Source organism: Anser cygnoides, chromosome 3 (assembly GCF_040182565.1).
Source record: "Anser cygnoides isolate HZ-2024a breed goose chromosome 3, Taihu_goose_T2T_genome, whole genome shotgun sequence".
In the NCBI taxonomy this organism is placed as follows: Eukaryota; Metazoa; Chordata; class Aves; order Anseriformes; family Anatidae; genus Anser; species Anser cygnoides.
The window spans coordinates 92,080-112,896 of record NC_089875.1 but is presented as its reverse complement, the minus strand read 5'-3'; the positions used below and the strand labels follow the sequence as shown (position 1 = coordinate 112,896).

At 50.2% G+C, this 20,817-nt stretch overlaps 1 protein-coding gene and 1 long non-coding RNA gene across 47 annotated transcripts; one reads left to right on the top strand and one right to left on the bottom strand.

Annotated features, from left to right (window-relative positions):
* Positions 1-2,066: 2,066 nt before the first annotated feature.
* Positions 2,067-4,777, bottom strand: LOC136790295 (uncharacterized). The gene is made up of 2 exons (XR_010829882.1): positions 4,440-4,777; positions 2,067-4,353 (listed from the first exon to the last, which is right to left on the bottom strand). It is a non-coding gene; the product is annotated as an uncharacterized lncRNA (long non-coding RNA).
* Positions 4,778-5,236: 459 nt separating this feature from the next.
* LOC136790287 (delta-1-pyrroline-5-carboxylate synthase-like) lies at positions 5,237-19,349 on the top strand. Of its 46 annotated transcripts, XM_066993250.1 has the most exons (10): positions 5,237-5,693; positions 8,391-8,497; positions 8,591-8,735; positions 11,924-11,997; positions 12,223-14,790; positions 15,365-17,098; positions 18,074-18,151; positions 18,465-18,533; positions 18,608-18,681; positions 18,940-19,349. In XM_066993250.1, exons 1-5 carry the CDS (start codon positions 5,237-5,239, stop codon positions 12,361-12,363), a joined length of 924 nt encoding a protein of 307 aa, XP_066849351.1. In that variant the 3' UTR covers positions 12,364-14,790; positions 15,365-17,098; positions 18,074-18,151; positions 18,465-18,533; positions 18,608-18,681; positions 18,940-19,349. The 46 variants fall into 46 exon arrangements, 44 of the variants coding, with proteins under 44 accessions (XP_066849351.1, XP_066849327.1, XP_066849331.1 ...); XM_066993226.1 differs by having other exon boundaries at positions 12,223-14,258; positions 14,432-14,790; positions 15,365-18,165; positions 18,465-18,681; XM_066993230.1 differs by having other exon boundaries at positions 15,365-15,515; positions 16,956-18,165; positions 18,465-18,681.
* The last annotated feature ends 1,468 nt before the right edge of the window (positions 19,350-20,817 follow it).

Sequence of the window (20,817 nt, the reverse complement as noted above, 5' to 3'; positions counted from 1 at the left end):
ACTTTACCGAGTTACCTAAAGTAGGGAGACTAAAGTACTTGTTTGTCCTAGTTGACCGGATGGGTGTAAGCTTTCCCCTCGGTATCTGCCACTGCGAACACGGTGGCTAAGGTATCACCGGAGCAAATAGTCCCTAGATATGGGATAGTTGAAAACATTGATTCAGGTCACGGAAGTCATCTCGCTTCACGAGTACTGCAAGGGCTAATGCAGGCCTTAGAGATTCAATGGAATTTTCACACCCCCTGGCACCCCTCCTCTTCTGGGAAGGTAGAGTGAATGAACCAGACATTAAAGAAGCAATTAACTAAGTTAGTGTTAGAAACCCAACTTCCTTGGGTAGAATGATTACCTTTAGCACTCCTCCAGGTTCAAACAGCACCAAGAAACGATATAGGAATTTCACCGTATGAGATGCTGTTCGGATTCCCCTATCTGGGCAGAAGGGATGAGATACCACAATTCAAAACAAGAGAAGTTTCCTAAGAACTGTATTCTGGGGTTGTCCTCTTCTTTGTCATCTCTCAGGACCCGTGGGTTGTTGGCTCAAACCCCACCTTTGGAATTCCCCATTCTCCACCATCAACCAGGAAATTGGGTCCTGATTCGGACCTGGAAAGAATCAAAACTCCAGCCTGAATGGGAAGGACTATTCCAAGTACTACTAACCACTGAAACAGCCGTAAGAACTGCACAAAAAGGCTGGACTCACTATACTCGAGTGAAGGCATCCGTCGACCCTAGTACCTGGGAAGCTGTTCCTACAGAAGACTTGTTGGAAGTTGAAATCGAAGAGAAAAATCTCGTAGTGGACTGTGAGCAGGATAAAAGCTTACAGTTGTAAACTAACCTTTTATTTTCACAGGTAACTAATGAGTGTGACTTGTGATTGAGAGAAAGGACTGGCCTATAGCGAATCAAAGTGCTCCCAAGGGGTTTTTGTTCTAGTAGTAGGGTACATATATCTTACTCTTTGTATTGGTAATTATTTGGAAACCTAAGGGTTAAAAATAATGACCGGGAAAAATCAACTATTAATTTTGTTTCTAGTGACTGTAGGCCTCAGAGAAGGCCTTGGTCAATTGGCAACTTGGAAAAGGCATGACCAGATAATAGTAAGATGGGATACCCCGTCAAAATAGGGGTGAATGTGACAGAGGGTTATGTACCACAATCTGTCATGTTTGATGCTTGTGAGGTGTTAGCTTGTGGAGATTTAAATGCCCAATGACAACTGAGCAGAGAGAACAAGTAACTGGGAGACACCCAACAGCCAGATTGAGAGCAGCTGTATGGAAACGATCCTCTATTGCCATCAGAGAAAGGGAGAAACTCAAGGAGAAAACAGGAGAGAAAACAGGAGGCTCTCTTTGAAATGTGGCAGTTCAAACATTTGAGATTGAAACAGGGTATGGGGATGTGAATGCCTGGATAGAATGGGTCAAATATGCTGTCCAGAGTCTCAACCGTAGCACTTGCTATGCTTGTGCCTCGGGACGACGGATTGCCCGGATAGTGCCCTTCCCATTGGGGTGGACCAGGGATTCCCAGGGGATGCGATGTATGATTGCATTGTACCAAGAAAAGACTGCCTGGGGAAATGAGGCCTGTAAGTCTCTCTCTTTGCTGTTCCCTTCCTTGCGTGATAGCAATATCAGGGTTCCCCCTGCATTCTCTACAGCTACAGGTGACCATGCAGCTTGCCTCTCACGGCAGGGTGTGAGCGCTACCCGGCATCTGGGAGAATTTGCCTTGTGCACAAGGACCTTGAATGCTACCAAGGACCTGATGGGAAACTGCTCAAGACTTGAGATCCCCAGGGCAGATCTGTGGTGGTACTGCAGAGGGAAGATCTTATGGTCCACCCTACCATCTAATTGGGGAGGCACTTTTGCACTTGTTCAATTAGCTATACCCTTCACCCTGGCATTTGAAAGAGAAACATCACAAATACACAGAAGAAGTAAAAGAGGCTCAGGAATGTCATTTGATGATAGAGTGTACATAGATTCTGTTGGGGTGCCTAGAGGAGTTCCCGATGAACAGAAAGCCAGGAATCACATTGCTGCAGGGTTTGAGTCGCTGTTCTGGTGGGTAACAATCAATAAGAGTATTTATTATAGTCAGCAGATATTCATAAATCATACAAGGGATGCGATAAGAGAAATCGCTGAACAACTAGATGCCACCAGCAAAATGGCTTGGGAAAACAGAATAGCATTAGATATGTTGATCGCGGAGAAAGGAGGTGTGTGTGTGTGTGTGTGTGTGATACTGAGCAACCATTGTTGCACTTTTATACCCAACAATACTGCCCCAGATGGCACAGTAACTAGAGCGTTGCAAGGGCTTCCCGACCTTGCCAGTGAATTGGCAGAGTAATTAGGAACCGGCCCTTCCTTCGCGGGATGTTCGGAATCTTGGTTTGGTAAATGGAAAGGGATCCTAGCGTCCGTATCTGCGTCCTTGATCGTAATATCAGGAGTTTTGACGGCCCTTGGTTGTTGCATTATCCCCTGTGTAAAAGGACTAGTACAGCGGCTCACTGAAACTGCACTATCGAAAGAAATGACCGTGGAGCCACCACCTTACTCACGTAAGGCGATGATATTAGAGGGGATGGAAAGCAAAGAAGGTGAAGAAGAGGAAGAGATCTACCAAATTACACCGCAGAGAAAAGTTTTGCAAAAATCAACAGTTTATAAAGAAGAAAAGGGGGGAATTGTGGGAATAAAAATGTTGTTTTTGCAGAGTTACGTTGTTTAGAGGGAAGGAATGCGGTGTTGAGATAGGCTCGCAGTGATAAGAAAGCTTAACGGACAACCTTGTAAAATGCAGACAACCGGACTCCTCAGAGCAGCTAGGTGAAAATCACGGCGTCAAGTCAGATCAGTGAAGAAACATTACCGCTTCAAACAGTAAAAAAGTCAAAAGAAATTTGAAATTGAACAGGCCGGCAACTGAAGGCCACGTAGTGTCTGTGAAGCGTCGCATAGGTTGTGAACCCGGAATACCCAGTCAGTGGGGAAACAGGGGAGGGTCCCGGTCGTCGAGAAAGAAAGTACACAAACCATACTGTGTGACTAGTAGGCGCGCTCCTGCTTGTGGGACGCGTGCCATTGCGATCGCGAATAAATTACTACTTCACTGAGATCCTCACCTAAGCCTAAGCTACTGGCTACGGAGTGTTTCTCACGCTCCCTGCGCGTAATCCTGGCTACAATATACCGTGTTATCGAAGGTGCCTTTTAAACAACATTGATAGAAACTCAGGGGGCGATAGTACTGACCCTGGGTGTGGAATTATCCACGCAGGGAATAATCCACGCTGCACCAAATATGGTAGCCACAGGAACGCTAATATACATAGCGCGTGCCAGATGCGACGTGAGAATCCTGCACCTGGATGGCCTGTCCCAAATGGCGAGAGGTGGTACTGGCTACGTGGCAATAAAGCCAGGAAGGTGTTGCCCCTGGGATGGAAGGGAGCTTGCACCCTGGAGGCAATAATTCCAAACGTGACTATTATTGAAGACCCACAAAGCCAAAGCCCCCTTGAGACCACACGCAGGATTAAGCGGACTCCAGACAATTCTCTAGTAAAATTCTCTAGTATTTCACAGCTTTGCAAGGTGGTTTTTACCTTGGTGAGGGGTGGGTGAATTAGAAAAAGCTATTGTAAATATCTCCGCTATAACTGAAGAACTAGAAAATAAGTTTGATAAGTTTGCAAAAATAGTACCGTAGAATCGAATAGTATTCGATTCATTAATAACCTCATAAGGAGGAGCGTGCACTGTAATTAATGCTAGTTGCTGTATAGATGTAGATCAAACGGGACGAATTTGACTGATATTTGGGGGGAAAAAAAGGTATACTGGGGGGCGTGGGGGGGGAAAGATCCTACATAGAGTAGCTCAAGATGACAGTTCCTGGGCATTTAGAAACATGTGGGAGAAACTAACTTCGTGGTTACCTGAACAGAATTGGCTCAAACAACTATTTGTTGGTATTGTAAAAATAATGGCGTTGTACGCCTCCCATCCCCCGTGACATCCGAAGAAGACTATTGCGCCTTAACGTTGGAGAAACTCAAGAGCGCGGTACGTGAAGAGGTGCAAAAACAACAGTAGGAGTAAGGAAAGGAGAGGAGGGAGCTGTGAGAAACTAAGGTGTGTTTTTGCAGTAGAGAACTAATTTTCTGTATTCCGAGGTAGTTGTGCAGTCATAATGAGGAGAAACGCCACGTGGGTAAGCGGACAGTAGGCGGCCTCACTGTTCCGAAATAAGGCAGAAGCTTGAGGAAAAACAGGTTGAGCAGCGTGGGCACGGTAAAACAAAGATCACAGGTTCCTGAAACATAAGAAAGGGGGAAAAAAAAAAAAGGAAATAAGAAGGGAGAAATTAAAGGGTTGAAAAAGAAGTAAAATTGTACATACATGGGACAGAGGAGCGTCGAGTAGCTTGTGAACCTGCAGTACTCGGCCAGTGAGGACACAGGGGAGGGGATCGGGCGTCGGGGAACAGGGACTAAAAGTTGATGCTGTGCTTACTGCAATGCGCTCCTGATCGGCAGGACGCCCGCCACTGCAACCGCGAATAAAATAGCCTCAGAGAAGATCGTGTGTCAAGAAAATTATTTGAGATGTTTCTCGCAGATATACTTGACGAGAGAGGACCAAGAACACCCGCGCCTTCTTTAAAAAAAAAAAAAATAATAATAATAAAAAAAAGGCAGCACAGGGGCAGCCTCAGGGTCGCCTTCCCACAGGGAAGCGGCGCCGTGATTGGCTGGACCGTGAGGGCGGATGTGGCGTCACGGCTAGCCTTAACTCAGGGCGGAAACGCTCCGTGATTGGCTCGGAGGAACCCAGGGCGGAGGTGCCGTGCAGGGCTTGCCGGCACTATGGGCGGAAGCTGTCGGGCCGGGCCGGGCCGCCGCGGCGCGGTGCCGCAACGAGGTTGGTGGTCGGCGCCGCCCCGGGCCGGGCCGGGCCGGGAGGGGGCGAGGCGGCGGGCGGTTGGGGCGCCACGCGGTCGGCGGCTTCTGCGGAAACGGCCCTTGTGCGGGGCGGGGGCGGCGCCGGAGCGGAGCGGAGCGGGCGTGCGGCGGGGTCTGCACTGCGCGGGGCTTCGGAGGGCTGGGGGAGAGGGGGGCGAAGCGGCGCGGGGGGGGGCGGCTGCGTGCGCTTGGCCGACTCCCCTCTGGGGCGGATGGACTGCTCCGTCCCGCGGCATGCTGGGAGCTGTAGTTCTGTGGTGCGCGGCCGGTCTTTCCCCGAGCCGGGGCCGGGGCCGCGGCCGGGGCCGGGCCGTGCGCGCCGGGAGGCGCAGGTTGCCGCTGGCTGCGAGCGCGGCTGCCGGCGGTGAGGCGAGCGAGAGCCTTCGGGGGCGCTTCCCCGGAGCGTCGGGCCGGGAGGGGTGGGGGCTGCGGCGGCCGGGCGCGGGTCCTCGCTGCGCTCGATCGTCGGGCTGCGCCTCGGAGGTTTTCCTCCCCCCGCGCGCTGACGGCCGGCTCTCTCCTTTCCCTGCGGCTCACCAGGGCAGAAGCAGCTCCCCGCCGCTGGGACCCCCGCGGGGTTTGTCGCCGAGCGAAGGTGGCGCGGCAGCTGAAGGGAGGAAAGCTGCAGCTGGCGTGCTGCAGTCGCAGGTTTCCCAGGAGAAAGAGCAGCCCGTCTGTCCCAGCTGTCCGGGTAAGTCGCAGCGACCTCCGGGTGAAATCCAGGCGTGAAGGGGATTTTGGTGGCTCTCTTAGACGGCTAGCCCTACCAAAGGTCGCATCGGTTACAAAAGGTAGTAGTAACCTTGCAGTTTGTGTGTTCTGTAGCGTCTGTAGCACAATAAACTGGCAGGTGAAGGAATGAGCGGGTACAAATACACGTGACTCTACAGCTGAGATTAAATAACGTGCAGGTTCTTCTGTGTTTTGTCTTTCAAAGCGCGTTGTTTGACTCGGTGGTCCTTAACGATGATCCTCGGTGGTCCCTTCCAACTCAGGATATTCTACGATTATGTTGTTGCCGAGCGCCTGAGCTTTTTGCTCACATTACTGAAGAAAGGAATGGCTGTGCTTCTTCCCCACCCCCCTCTCTTTTTCTTTTTTTTTCCTCTCCTCTCCTCCCTCGATGACGGGGACTCGAAATGTTTTTCTCAGATGTCCATGTGAAAATTTAAAAAAAAAAAAAAAAAAGAAGCTGATGGTGAACACTGACAGAATTGGGTGACACTTTCAAGGTAGAGGGCAAAGAACGTGGAAATTCCTAGTACGTTAGTGTTACTCTGTTAGCAAAACCGACGTACACGCCGCTTGCTGTTCCTAGTTTTTTGGTTTGGCCTGGTTTTCCTTTCAGAAGTCTCCCCGAAGGCCTTTGTGGACAAAACTTTGTCCCGCTTCAGCTTTAAGAATTATCCTAGAAGTAATGAACAAGTGCTTGCAGGGCTTTCCGGAACGCTAGTTGCGGTCAGTCAAGAACGACTTGGGAGGCAATTCCTTTCGTGGAATTGTAGAGTGATCGAGAGATCAAGGCCAGCGTTGTGAAGAAATAGTGCCAGGTTATAGTCACAGGTGACTGCCTTCTGAAGGGAACAGAGGCTCCCATCTGCAGACCAGACCATCTTTACCGAGAGCTTTTCTACCTGCCTGGGGCTTGGATCAGGGACATTGCTAGCGAGCTTACGAGCTTAGTTCAAACTTCAGATTATTCCTTACTCCTGCTCTTTCACGTGGGTACCAACAAGTTTGCAGCAAGAAGTCTGTGTTCAATCAAAATAAATTTCAGGGCCCTGGGAAGATAGCTAGAGGATTCAGAAGCACGGGTTATCGTCTAGCATTTTGGGATATATTAAACACAGTGTAGGCAGCTGGTCAAAAGAGGTGATTCTCCCACTGTATTTAGCGTTGGCGAAGCCTCTCCTTCGATATTGTGTGCGATTCTGGGCTCTACAATATAAAAAGAACGTTAAGATCCCTGAAAGCGTACAGAGGAGGGCAACAAAGCCGGTAAAAGGATTGGAAGGCACGCCCTGTGTGGACGCTACGGTACTTCTGCTAGCTCCTCGGAATTGTATATAGTCATGAGTAACGCTCCTGATTCTAAATACATAGTCTTTCCCTGCATATAAGCCGAACGCTATTCTACAATCGTTTGCTTCTTCCGGCAGTGGATTCTGTCTTTCAGTGATTTATGGGTACTTTACATGTCCTGGATATTGCTTTCCAGATACCTGGAGCTTGCTAGCTTTTCTGTCTCCCAGACGTGTGGCTGATAGTGGTCTAGTCTTGTGAGCTGTGCTGCCGTGAAGTCTGTCACCTGTTGATGTTGAAGGTACTTTTCTGGAAAGAGGAAGGTGGTAGGTACAGTTTCACACCAGGCCATCAACAAAATCACGTACTCTTTTTATCATCTCCAGACGTGTTTCCTTCGGTGGCTTCTGGACTTTGGTCCATATTGTAGGCCCCGAGAAGGAAGGAGGAGGTTGGCTTTTCATAACCACAATTTCTTCCAGCTGTTTCAGATGGATTTCATGGTTGATTCTAGTTGAAATGACTGCCTCAGGAAAAAAAAATAACAAAAATGGTAGTCCAAACAACTTATAAAAAAATAAAAATAAAAAACAAACGAAAACACCGCTCCCATTTCCTCACAGCTTATTCATTTGCTGTGGTATCTTCTTTATGGAAAGAAGTGTCCTTTCCTTCCCAAGCTGTAAAGGAAGAGTTCAGGTACTCTTCACTTGTGCGCTTTAATCTGTGACGTGTTTGTTCGCATAGAACTTCTGGGAAGTTTGGCGGTAGAGTTTAGGGTTTACATGTTAGGTAAACAGAAGTATCGCTCAACTCAGAACATAGTTAAATAAAAGTACAATATTTATTTAAAATGAATAAGTGTGTGTCTATAGTCTTGTGTCCTTTCTTTGCAGAACTCAATAGTTAGCCTTTATACATATTTCTAAGTTGCCCGGTTTATCAGTGTACAACACAGCATTCGGGAATATCATCTGAGATTTTAGGTGAAGAGGACTGTCCTTTGTTCAGTTGTGCACTCTTGTGTGTCAGCCCTGATTCTGAACCGTATAAAAGCTGGAAACTTCTTTCCGGTTTTCTCTCTAACCTCACTGAAGTGTGGGTACTTCCCAGCGTACGTGATACTATTCAGCATGTGGATATTCTGTTTCCTCACACTAGCTACAATTCCGGTGAAGTTACGCATCTTGAGCCTGCATGTTAGTGTTTCATCCTTTCAGTTCCACAAAAGGAGGGTTCAGTGGAAGTTTTGAATCCTGTAGAGTGGAATACAGGTTTTTAGCCTCAAAGGCTTTAGTTATTTTTCCCTGGTGAGCTTTGGAACAGAAGATATGTAACATTAACAATTTTTTATTATTCATTTCAGGACTCTTTGACAGCCCTCCTGGATCCGATGATGCAAAGCTCACTGACATATCCTACCCAGGAGACCAACAATCGGTGACGTTTGGAACCAAATCCCAGGTGGGAAACGTAAGTGATCAAAGTGGAGCAAGAATTCGTGTTGAGCATGGGGATTCAAATAACAAGTGCATTTTCGGGAACTGGCTCTATCCTTCATCGCAGGTGAAAGCAGCTCTGTGGGCCCTCCAAGGAGGCACCTCTGCAGTGATTGCAAGTGGAACCCACCCAAAGATCTCGGGTCGTGTCATCACAGGTGTTGTGGAAGGGAAGAAAGTTGGAACTTTTTTTTCAGAGGTAAAACCTGCAGGTGAGTACGGAAGTAACATGTACATTGGGAGCTGTAGAGATTTCCTGGAAGTTTAGGGTCGAAATTTGGCTAGGCCTGCCTGTTCAACAAATGGGAAACTACGCTCTGCTTGACAAACGGCTTTTGAAAGGTAACTTTTAATGTTGGAATAGAACATCTTGAATCCTCTGCTCGGGTTCCTTCCAGCTGATGACTTGCTGCATCAGACTTGCATTCAAAGAACTGGGTAGAATTTGTATTGCTTTTAGTCTTAGAGGTTATCATCTATTATTGAAGATTCCAGGGTGAAAGCGTGCATATAGAATGTACGGCTGAACTAAGATAGTGTGTAGTTTGGGTTTTTGTCGTAAGTTCTTTTAATGACTCGGTCTTTTGTTACCGTATGCAGGAATGTTTTCCTGCCTCTGTGTTGCTGTGACAATGTAACAAGGGCCGCAGAAAGTCAGACCAAAGATCGGTGGTCTTAGCAGAATGGAACGAGTATAGAGCGATACTTGTGACTTGCACTTTAAGACAAGCCAATGCCTTTGAGTATAAAAACGCTTAATGTGTTTCTTGTAAAAATCGGCCATATCCTTTGAACCCATGTAAACACTTAGCATCCGTGGGTCACAGCAGTCACGAGCCTTAACTAGGTATTGTGCGTAAACTCTGGAGCTAGCACTATGTGGAGAACTGCTTCCTTTATTTTGTGTGTGTTTGTGGGCAGGAGGAGCGTTGAAGTTTGCTTCCTGCTAGCTTTTGATGCCCCCGCCTTCTGTATGGAAAGAGAACACGGGTGATCGATCTCTGTTCAACTTCTATGATATGAGACATCGTCTTTTCCCTCATCGTCTCTTTGTCACATGAAAAAGGTTTTTTCTTAGTCCTTTTCTACAGAAACTGTTCCAAAAGTTTGGCGATCCCTGTTTCTCTTGGCTGAAACTGTTTTTATTCTACTGTGACCTTTTTAAGATAGGCAAAAATAAAATTCTGTGTAGCATCCAAGATGCAAATGAACCTTCAGTTTATGAGATAGCAAGGCTAACTTTGAGTTTTGATCAGACTGGTGATGTTTCTTGTTGCCTTTCCTAGGCCTTTTCCAAAAGCTTAAACGTGTAAGTTGCTCTTCGACGCTGATGAGCATTGGGGTGATGTTTTCATAGGATTATGTGCAGTACCGAGGCCTGATTTCCCCTTTTGCCTCTGCATTTCTTCACGTTTATCTGCTTTGAATTGTGCTTGCTATTTGGTTGCATAGCGGCTGCAAAGGAATCACAGGCTGGTTGAGGTCGGAAGGACCTCCAGAGGTCACCCGGTCCAACACCCCTGCTCAAGCAGAGCCACCCAGATCTGGTTTTCCAGGACCACGTCCAGACAGGTTTTGAAACCTCACAAAGACCGTGACTCCACGACCTCCCTGGGCAGCCTACGCTAGTGCTCAGTCACCCTCACAGCGAAAAAGTATTTACTGATGTTCAGGAAACCACAGGAGGGGAACATCCTATGTTTCGGCCTGTGTCTGTTGCCTCCTTTTTTGTTCCTTGGGTACCAGTTAGAAAAGTCTGGCTTTGTCTTCCTTCCACCCTCCCTTCGTGTATTTACAGACATCGATGAGATCCCCTCCAAGCCTCCTCTTCTCCAGGCCGAACGGTCCCAGCTCTCCCAGCCTGTCCTCATAGGAAAGGTGCTTCAGTCCCTTACCGTCCTCGTGGCCCTCCGTTGGACTCTTTGCAGTGTGTCCAGGTCCCTCCTGTACTGGGAGGCCCAGGCCCAGCACTCCAGGTGCGGCCTCACCGTTCCTGAGCAGAGGCGGAGGATCGCCTTTCTTGACCTGCTGGCAATACTTTGCCTAATGCCACCCAGGATACCCTCAGCTGCTTTTGCAGCAAAGGCACATTGCTGTTTCGTGTTCAAGTTGGCGTCCACCAGGAAACTTAGCTCCTTTTCCGAGAAGTTCCTTTCTGGGAAAAAGTGCGATATCAGCGCTTTTCACTTTGTCCTACTGCAATAAATTTGTATCAGCTATAAAGCTTTTCATCTTGTAACCCCACGTCTCAGACGATTACAAATATGGTGAACAGCAAAAGTAAAGGTGAAATCTTACTGCGACCCTTCCTCTACCATGGAACGTGGTTACTCCCATTCTTTCTTTTGTCTTCTGTCTTCCAAAACACGCTTGAAATACTCAGGTACCTTTTTAAAATGAACTCTTATCTCCTCGCGTGTGTCACTTTTTTTCGAAGAACACGAAAATACGCTCTACTTTATAAAGTATGACCTCGCTTTAAAAAGCTGTTTTAACGCTCCTTAATTAAGTCTTCTTAATCAAGTGTCCGCTAGTTCTTTTCTTACCTCCTGTTATTTTCCTTAACGTGGGAATTCCTGCTCTGGCAATTTCTGTAGGACGCTTCTGAAATAGAAGTCCGGGCCTATTAGTCACATTTCAAGTCATCTGTCCTACAGACAATTTCAAGAGAGTTAAAAATGAAAACGTAGCTTATCCGTGAGCTACTTGAGAACTCCTTAGTGAAATGCTGCGTGAGCCTTTTGACTTGTTACTTCTGCTTCTGTTTCAAAACTTGTTCTGTATCGTTTCAGTTTGAGACAGGTTCTTTGATATCCACGCCAAGAAGAAAACCTTTCTTCCGTAGGAACCCTTCAGTGTGCACAGGGAGAGGCGTGGAGAGAGCAGCTATTCTGCAAGCTGTTACTCAGGCCGCTTTTGGCTTCCAGCGCTGTTTGTACATTCCCGTGTTGTTTTGCAATCTTTTCTCTTTTCGTTAGTTGTCTAATTAAACTTTTTCAAAGGATGCCTCCCTGTTTTCAGTTTTCTCCTACGCCCTGAGATTTAGCCGTCCTTGTATTCTTTTGCTCTTTGTCAAGTCTTTTTGATACAAGCTGTGTGCAGCTTTGATACGAGCTTGTTTGTCCCCTATGACCTGGATGATCTTGCTGAATCTCCGTGATGCCTTGAAAAGGGCTGTGCTCGGGGACCGTGGCAGCATTTTGGTATCTGATACAGATTTTCCTGTTCTGGCATACAGTGAATTTCTTTGATATGTCTATTAGGACCGTACCTGTTTTCCTGCTTTGAGTAAAGAGTTGGAAGATGAAAGGTTAGCGTTCGTTTCCTCCCACATGGGCTGTAACCTTTGTCTGCGTGTCTTGTGGTTGTGTTTTGTTTGTTTGTTTGTTTGTTTTGGCAGGCCCTCCAGCAGAGCAGCAGGGTGAAAGGTCTCGAGCTGGTGGCAGGACCCTGGCAGCTCTGCAGCCTGAGCAGGTGAGAGAACAGTATGTGCTCACTCTTTAAGGTTGGGAACACGTGGCAAGTCTTAAAATACAGGTTTATAACACAAATGGGTCCTGGAAAAAATCAGCTGGCTCCAAGCATCCAGGGAGTCAAGACAGTGAGAAGATGTGTCAGTAGAAATGAGCTGAAGTGAGCCAGATGTCAAACACCACGGACTTCATATAAGGATGCAGTTGAGAAACTTTTCTCTTTCAGAGAGCGGAGATTGATTGTTGTCTTGCTGACTTGTTACCTGATCAGAGAGAAGAAATTCTCTTGGCAAACGAGAAGGACTTAGAAGAAGCTGAAAATAAAGGTAATATTATGGGTCCTTTCATGGTACTCCTGTTGTCATGAGCTTTTCTGGGCCTCAAAGGAAATGAGCAGAACTAGAATATTCCGTCACCTGCAATTGGATATTACGGCTGTCACAGGTTAGTGAGCCCAGGACTTTGAGAGCTTGTCAGTGGAAACAGCTGCAGCTTCCATAATTACATGAGAGATGTCTTCATCAGAGAAGACAGAGAGGCCTTTGAAAACAGCAACCCACGGCATTGTTTAAAAAAAAAAATAAAAATCTAAATAAATAAATAAATAGCGTTTTCTTTTGCCAAAGGAGGCTCGCTTTAGGAATTGAATATAGCAAGTATCTGCCCTGTTATCGTCATGTATGAAATAGCATGAGTATCTCCTGGGCTGGTTAACGTAATGTTTGGCCCCTGTGGGGAAGGTTGTTACTGAAAAATGATGCTTTCCGGAACGAACCATGTTACCTTCTGACCGAGGAAAGTACAGTTCAGGCAGCATAGACTAAATCCGTTCTCTTGCGTTCGAGGGGTGCATCGAGAAGCTGGTCTTGGGTTAGAAAATGTGTGAAACTGGCACGTCACAAACTGTAATGCAGAGAGGTCTTTGATAACAAAAGCGTATTTCTGTTGGTGAGTTACTGGAAGGCTGCAAGAAGTCTTGCCTCAAAAGACTCTTCTGAAATGAATTCTGTTGCCATCCCAATTTTTTTTCCTCTACGGGCACATTCTTGGGACTTGCTTCTGCAATGTCGAGAGTTATTCAGGGTTGGTTTTTGATACCCAGCGTAGAGAAGGAGTTAGCTTACGTTCAGGTGCTGCGGTTTCTGCACGTGTCTTATAACGTAGGTTCCCTGCTTAACTTGCAATTTATGAGGTTCCTACCAATGAGCACTTTCCTGTCCATGCCGAACGCAGCTGAGTTGCAGGCTACCATTAAACATCAAATGTTTGATATAGATTGCTAATAGCAAATCGCAACTGTTAAGAATATATGCTAAAAAAAATTAGCACAGAAAGTAGAAGCTCTAGGCTGTGAGTGGTCTGTCCCATACTGATACTGCATGTTTGCACCGAGGCAGAAGGATTGCTTTCACTCGCTTGTGGAGCGATGAGTCTAGGCTCTCACTGCTAGTATTTTTAGCAAGACTGATTGAGCATTTCTCTAACATATGAGCAAGTGTTTGAGGAGCAAGTGATGGGTATGGGCACTTAGAAAGAGACTGCCAAAGGGCAGCTTCCTATTTTATAACTGAATTTTGTGAGCGTTGGTCCTCGTTTCATACTGAAGGGGAGTAGGCTCTAGTGAAGGGAGTATGTTCACGTGAAAGGAAAAGGCACTAGTCTCCCTCGTCTGGCATTATTACTTCCTTGCTGCTAGCTCTGTTCTTCATAGAAAGCCAGCATGTTTCCTCGTCACATTCTAGTCTGCCTGCCTAGACTTCAGCCTTTGCCTCCTGGGTCTCTTGCCTTGCACAGACAATCTCTCCCCTTCTCCTCTTCTTCTTCATCTCATTTGTAAACCTTTTATCAGGCTGATTCTTACTGCCTTCCCACCCCCACCCTCCGACCTTTTTCTATTTTTTCCTTTTTTTCTATTTTTTTTTTTTACAGACTTAGGATGGCTTGTCTTGTTAGTTACTTTTTTTCCTGCCAGCCCCCAGCCTCAAGTTCTCCGGTGCGACTTCAGAGGATCATCTTTGATACCTCCGCATCTGAATAATACGGTTTCTGTCCCATGCTGTAGCTGACGGCAGGACGGACTCTGAGTGCAGAGGAGAGGTTGCTTCCTCCCTAGTTTCCTATTGCGTCCCATACTGGTTTGGGTAAGCAATTTCAGAGGAAATTTGACTTCTCAGTGGAGCAGCGTGCACCTGACAGCTAGCTGGAGACAGCACACACGGCATTGAGTCAGCGCTCCGAGTGCGGTCCTGAGTTGCAGTAAAGGTAAAACAATTGCAGACTGACAGTTTAGCTTCTAAGGAGCACATACAAATAGCAGGTTTGCCTCTAATGCTTAAAAGGCGAGGTTCCGAGATCATATTTCACGGACTGCTTCCTATAGATTTCAAGAAATGCAATCGTTCTGAAGCACAGCCGCCCTCTGTTATTGTTTAAAGGGAACAAACTGCCTTGAGACCCGTTACCTGCGAGGGAACCGAGGGCGGAAGTGACGTCAGGGCGTGCCTTCCCTGAGGGCCAAAACGGCTCCGTGATTGGCTGGACCGTGAGGGCGGATGTGGTGTTCTGGCGAGCCGTCATTGAGGGCGGATACGGTTCATGATTGGCTGGGAACCCAGGGCGGAAGCGGCGTCACGGCTAGCCTTAACTCAGGGCGGAAACGCTCCGTGATTGGCTCGGAGGAACCCAGGGCGGAGGTGCCGTGCAGGGCTTGCCGGCACTATGGGCGGAAGCTGTCGGGCCGGGCCGCGCCGGGCTCAGCTCGGGTCGGGCCGCCGCGGCGCGGTGCCGCAACGAGGTTGGTGGTCGGCGCCGCCCCGGGCCGGGCCGGGCCGGGAGGGGGCGAGGCGGCGGGCGGTTGGGGCGCCACGCGGTCGGCGGCTTCTGCGGAAACGGCCCTTGTGCGGGGCGGGGGCGGCGCCGGAGCGGAGCGGAGCGGACCGGGCGTGCGGCGGGGTCTGCACTGCGCGGGGCTTCGGAGGGCTGGGGGAGAGGGGGGCGAAGCGGCGCGGGGGGGGGCGGTTGCGTGCGCTTGGCCGACTCCCCTCTGGGGCGGATGGGCTGCTCCGTCCAGCGGCATGCTGGGAGCTGTAGTTCTGTGGCGCGCGGCCGGTCTTTCCCCGAGCCGGGGCCGGGGCCGGGCCGTGCGCGCCGGGAGGCGCAGGTTGCCGCTGGCTGCGAGCGCGGCTGCCGGCGGTGAGGCGAGCGAGAGCCTTCGGGGGCGCTTCCCCGGAGCGTCGGGCCGGGAGGGGTGGGGGCTGCGGCGGCCGGGCGCGGGTCCTCGCTGCGCTCGATCGTCGGGCTGCGCCTCGGAGGTTTTCCTCCCCCCGCGCGCTGACGGCCGGCTCTCTCCTTTCCCTGCGGCTCACCAGGGCAGAAGCAGCTCCCCGCCGCTGGGACCCCCGCGGGGTTTGTCGCCGAGCGAAGGTGGCGCGGCAGCTGAAGGGAGGAAAGCTGCAGCTGGCGTGCTGCAGTCGCAGGTTTCCCAGGAGAAAGAGCAGCCCGTCTGTCCCAGCTGTCCGGGTAAGTCGCAGCAACCTTTGGGTGAAACCGAGGCGTGCTCATAAACTTCCTGCAGCCCAGGCTCAAAGGCTTAATCAAATTTGCAGAAGCGCGAACTGCTCGGCGTGGGAAGCGCAAAGGAAAGCCACGTAGTGCCTGCCAAGCTGTAGTAGCTTCTTAGACCTAGAACGAATTGGCCTGTTGAGCTCTGTCTCTTTGTTGCTCAGTCTGTGGTACAAGAGGCTAACCTTTGTCCCGCCTCAGCTTTCAGAGTTGTCCTAGAAATAAACTAGTGCTTGCGGGGGCTTTCCAGAACGCTGGTTGTGGTCGGTCAAGACAGACGTGAGAGGTGATTTCTGCCTGTCTGTCTGTCTGTTGGTTATGTCCCGAGAGTTTTGCTTGAACTGTGTGCAACAAAAGAGGCCTTGAGCCCGTACTGAGCAGCGAGAGAAAGCAAAACTCCAGGTAAGCGCTGGCCGTGGCAAAGTTGCTTGGGAATTGAGCGGCTGGGGGCTTTCCAGCAGAACTCGGTACGCAGACAGAAGCGTGACCTTCGAGGTCTGCCTTGCGTTGAAGCTGTGGTATTTGACCCATAACTGTATGGAGCTGCTAAATCCTAGAGGGGATGATAGAGACGTCCCTGGTTCAGCCTTTTTTGCCACAGTCATTGCAGAAATGTTGGAAAAGTGAGTATCATCCCTCTCTTTAAATTCATCTTTTAAAGCGTTCTTTCTGCAGACTCCTGTCTGTGGTTAGGTACTTGATTTGCGTGAAACAGAGCCAGACTTTCCTATTAACTAGCGCCCCGATTGAAATTCCCTGTCATCGGAGGACAGGAACTATAAATGGTGCTTGGCAGTTTAAAATCTCTTGGCTTCTATGGAGGCTAACTTGCCAAAGCGAATAGGAAGTAGCCTAAAGTTCGGTAAAGACGCTGAATAGAAAAGGTCCTCTTCTTGACGGGAAAAGAGCTTTGCAGAACACAAGCTCTGTTTCCCGTAGGGCTCCCTACTTACCCACCCGCTCAGCGATTATTGCAGGCTTTGACTGGTCCCCTCAGGTCCAATATCGCACAAGCGTTGTGCCGCAGACGGTACCTTAGCTTACTTTCCATCTCGTGCTGCGTTACTTATACCCACAGAAGACTTACTTCAGCGTCAAATAAACCCCGTGCGAAGCGTCCCTGACTCATGCCAGTGGGACCATCCTGTTGTGGCTGGTAAAATCCAGGAACAGGACGATGCTTGGAAGAATGTAACCTGTGGAGGAGCAGGCAACAGTCTCCTGTTAGGCAACAGGTTTTCGAGACTGGTTTTCCCACCGCCCTGTGCGTTTTGAAGGAGGCAGTCCCTAAGCTGATGCAATCCAACTGCATCTAAGCTGTAGGTTGGTACTTCCATAAGCTATAAAGGAACTTAACGTGTTGGGTTTTTTTGTTTGTTTGTTTGTTTTTTAATCGAGGCTCGTGTGCGTGCGTTTGGCTTGTCCCGATGGCTGGTGTAGATGATCACTCACATGCCCCAAAGCTCCTTGTGCTGATGTTGGATCTGCCCCTTGGCAAAGGACTGCATCCCGTGTGTTCAGCTTTTCTTCCTTACCGTCTCGTATGTATGTATGTATTTATTTACTTTTCTGAAAGAAAGGGTGGATTTTTCATGGGTCTCTCTGTGAGCGTATCGAACCAGGCTGTTCAGATGGCTGTCGACGAAGGGGATTTTGTTGGCTCTTTTAGATAGCTATTCCTACCAAAGATTGCATCGGTTACAAAAGGTTGTAGTAACCTCGCAGTCTCTACGTTCTGTAGCGTCTGTAGCAAAATAAACTGGCAGATGAATAAATGAGCAGGTACAAATACACGTGACTCTACAGCTGAGATTAAATAACGTGCTGTTTCTTCTGTGTTTTGTCTTTCAAAGCGCATTGTTGCCGAGCGCCTGAGCTTTTTGCTCGTGTTACCGAGGCAAGGAATGGCTGTGCTTCTTCCCCCCTCATCCCTCTCTTTTTTTTTTCTCCTCCTCTCCCTTGATGACAGGGACTCAAAATGTTTTCCTCGGATGTCCACGTGAAAATTTAAAAAAAAAAAAAAAAAAGGCGACGGTGAACACTGACAGAATTGGGTGACTTTTTTAAGGCAGAGGGCAAAGAACGTGGAAATTTCTAGTATGTTAGTGTCACTCTGTTAACAGAACCAACGTACACGCCGCTTGCTGTCCCTAGTTTTTTGGTTTGGTTTTCCTTTCAGTAGTCTCCCCAAAGGCTCCACAAAGGACACCTTGTGTATCTTTTCTGTTCTTCCAGGATTCATTTGTCAGGAAAGACAACCATGAAATCCAAGGGCTGTGGACAACCATCTACCAGATGGTTGTTGCAGTTGCCTTTGGTCACGTCATTCGTCCTTTTAGCTCGCCCTTTCCTTTACCTTGAGTGGAATTTTTCTTGCCGCGCTGTTTGCAGTGGTAACATTGCTGCCGAGGTGTTTTTTGACTAAAAATGATCTTAACTGTAGTAGTGAATTCACAGATTGTGGCTTTGTGTAATGACTCCCATGATCGCAACTTTTTTTTTTTCCTTTGTCACAGATAGGAGAAAAGCTCTTTCCAGAGAGATGGAGAAGGAATTAATTATACCTCTGCCTCATTCTGTGAGACCGGAAGACAGTGAGTGACTAACTGTAAGCTGCGATTCTCAGGAGTTGCATAGCTAAGAGTCTCGGGTTCCTTCTCTGCCTGACCCCTAGGGCCTTAGGCATGGGAAATCTTAGGCTTAATGTTTTTCCCTATGAAATACTGTCACGTTAAGGGGCATAGCTGAGTAACTGTTACAGTTGTGGTCGGATTCAGGGTACTGACCTATCATGGTCACGGATTCACCTAAATAATGTAGCACGCCCTTGGTCTAGTCACGTTCAATGAGAACTGTCACGGCTGGGAACAATGCAATGAAGGGCAGTGTTCAAATGTTACCCCACAGAGTCCCAGTGCGGAGGGTGGCAGGGGGAAGAGAGGCTCAGCCCGTCGACTGATCCCAGAAGTCAGAAAGGTATCCTTCGTGATGGTATCTTCCCTAACATCCCCTTTCACTTCAGACAGTTTACATTATTTTCTCTCCTTTAGGTGGGGCTTGAGTGACTCTCGTCAGGCATACCTTGGTTATGATTGGTGAAAAGTTTTCTTGCTTTTGTTTAAAGGTAAGGGGTCTGAGAAATTCATAGCACGCCCTCAGTGAGGGGTGGTCGTCCCTTGGAGGCACGGACCTTTTGGGATGGAGGTGTGTTTTGGTATTATGACGATACTAGAATGAGCAAAAGTTCCCTAGAGTACAGTGTTTTGTTAAAAACATGACAGGTCGTTGGCTCAGGGTAGCAAAGGTGCAGCTTATCAGTGTGTCTCAGCTTATCAGTGGGTCTCAGTGTGCACGAGAGCATCGGATCCCCATCTCGTTGCAGAGCCTATCCGTGGTGTTTCCACTCCGCTTTACGCTCCCTCCCCTTCCTTGGAGTCAGCACACCGAGTTCCCCTAGTGCGATAGCACGTAAAGTTGGAGGCCTAGGGAACGCTTAGGTAGCGCAGCTGCCCTCCACCCTGAAAGCTTCGATGCTGTACGCTTTCTTTAAAAGGTGAATATGAGTTTAATTTGCCTAGTTACTTCAGGCAATTACTCTGCAACTACCCAAAGCAGCGACAGTGAGAAGCCCACTTCCAGCATCCGCTCCCCACGCAGGGACGGACAGACGGACGCCGCTCTTTGCCTTGCCCGCCAGGGGAAGGGGAGAACGACCGGGCAGGGAGCCCCACCGCAGCCCCCCTCCCCGGAGTCCTGCACAGCAGTTTAATAAAGTTTGCTTTCCGGCCCGTGCCCCCTTTGGTGGTTGCCATCCCAGGAAGTGGCTTTCGCCGTCTGTGTGTGGGTGCAGGTTCCGTAGCGGGGTGGGTATGGAGGGGGGGTGGCCCCGTGTCTGTCGGCCGGAGTGCGGGGCCAGCCCTGCCAGGTGGGGGGGCAGCTGCCTATTGTGGGACGGGGAGGGCAGCTCGCTGCTGTCTTTGCTCCCTGGGGTGGGGAGACTGCTCTGTGGGGTGGGGGCTGCTTGCAGAGGCGCAAGTGGGGAGGGGGCTGGGGGTTCCCGGCAGGACCCCCAGGGCAGGCGATGGCGTTGTGGAGGCCGGGTCCCGGGGGATTGCCGGCTGGGGCAAGGAAAGCCCAGGCGGGGGTGGCATGGGGTGGCAGGCACAGGTCTGCGGGTGCTGGGCTGCAGGTGGGGAAGCCTGGGGCTGGCTCCATGGTGTCTGCAGTGTCAAGCCGCCAGGAGCACCATTCGCCCAGCAAGCCGGGAGTTGTGGTCGTTGGGCTCAGAGCATCCCGTTGCCTGCGTTGGGTTCGTTGTTATTATCTCCCTGCCTTTTTTGTCCCGATAAAAAATGTACTGTTACAGCTTGCCGCCGCTCAGCTTCCCAGCCGTGAGCGGCACGTTGCTCAAGGCAGACCCTTCCTCCCTGAGGCGGCGCGGGGTGCAAATTTCTGCTGTTTTCGTTTGTGCTTTCTCTGGGAAAATGGTCTGGGAAGCCGTCCCTGCTGCCCTCAGGACGCATCCTGCCGGCGAGAAGCGGGTACTGCAGGCGGCGGGGCCACGCATGTGCGGTGGCGCCTTTGGATGCCCCCTTCCGCCACCTGCTGGTGAAAATCCGGTACTGCAGGCGCCTTGGGTCAGCGCATATGCTGTGGTGCCCCCTGGCGCCCTCTGCGCCACCTGGTGGCCAAAAGTGGGTACTGCAGGCGCCTCGGGGCCGCGCATACGCTGTGGCGCCCTCTGCCGCCGCCTGGTGGCGAAAAGTGGGTACTGCAGGCGCCCCGGGGCCGCGCATGCGCGTTGGCGCCCCCGGCGCCCTCTGCCGCCGCCTGGTGGCGAAAAGTGGGTACTGCAGGCGCCCCGGGGCCGCGCATGCGCGGTGGCGCCCCCTGGCGCCCTCTGCCGCCGCCTGGTGGCCACAAGTGGGTACTGCAAGCGCCCCGGGGCCGCGCATGCGCGGTGGCGCCCCCTGGCGCCCTCTGCCGCCGCCTGGTGGCGAAAAGTGGGTACTGCAGGCGCCCCGGGGCCGCGCATGTGCGGTGGCGCCCCCTGGCGCCCTCTGCCGCCGCCTGGTGGCGAAAAGTGGGTACTGCAGGCGCCCCGGGGCCGCGCATGCGCGGTGGCGCCCCCTGGCGCCCTCTGCCGCCGCCTGGTGGCCAAAAGTGGGTACTGCAGGCGCCCCGGGGCCGCGCATGCGCGGTGGCGCCCCCTGGCGCCCTCTGCCGCCGCCTGGTGGCCAAAAGTGGGTACTGCAGGCGC

Excerpts from the sequence above, each read along its gene's own strand:
- LOC136790287 (XM_066993226.1), top strand. The coding sequence starts at position 5,237 with ATGCTGGGAGCTGTAGTTCTGTGGTGCGCGGCCGGTCTTTCCCCGAGC. Across the intron at positions 8,736-11,923 it reads TTCAGAGGTAAAACCTGCAG|GCCCTCCAGCAGAGCAGCAG; the intron begins GTGAGTACGGAA and ends TTGTTTTGGCAG. Across the intron at positions 11,998-12,222 it reads CAGCTCTGCAGCCTGAGCAG|AGAGCGGAGATTGATTGTTG; the intron begins GTGAGAGAACAG and ends TTTCTCTTTCAG.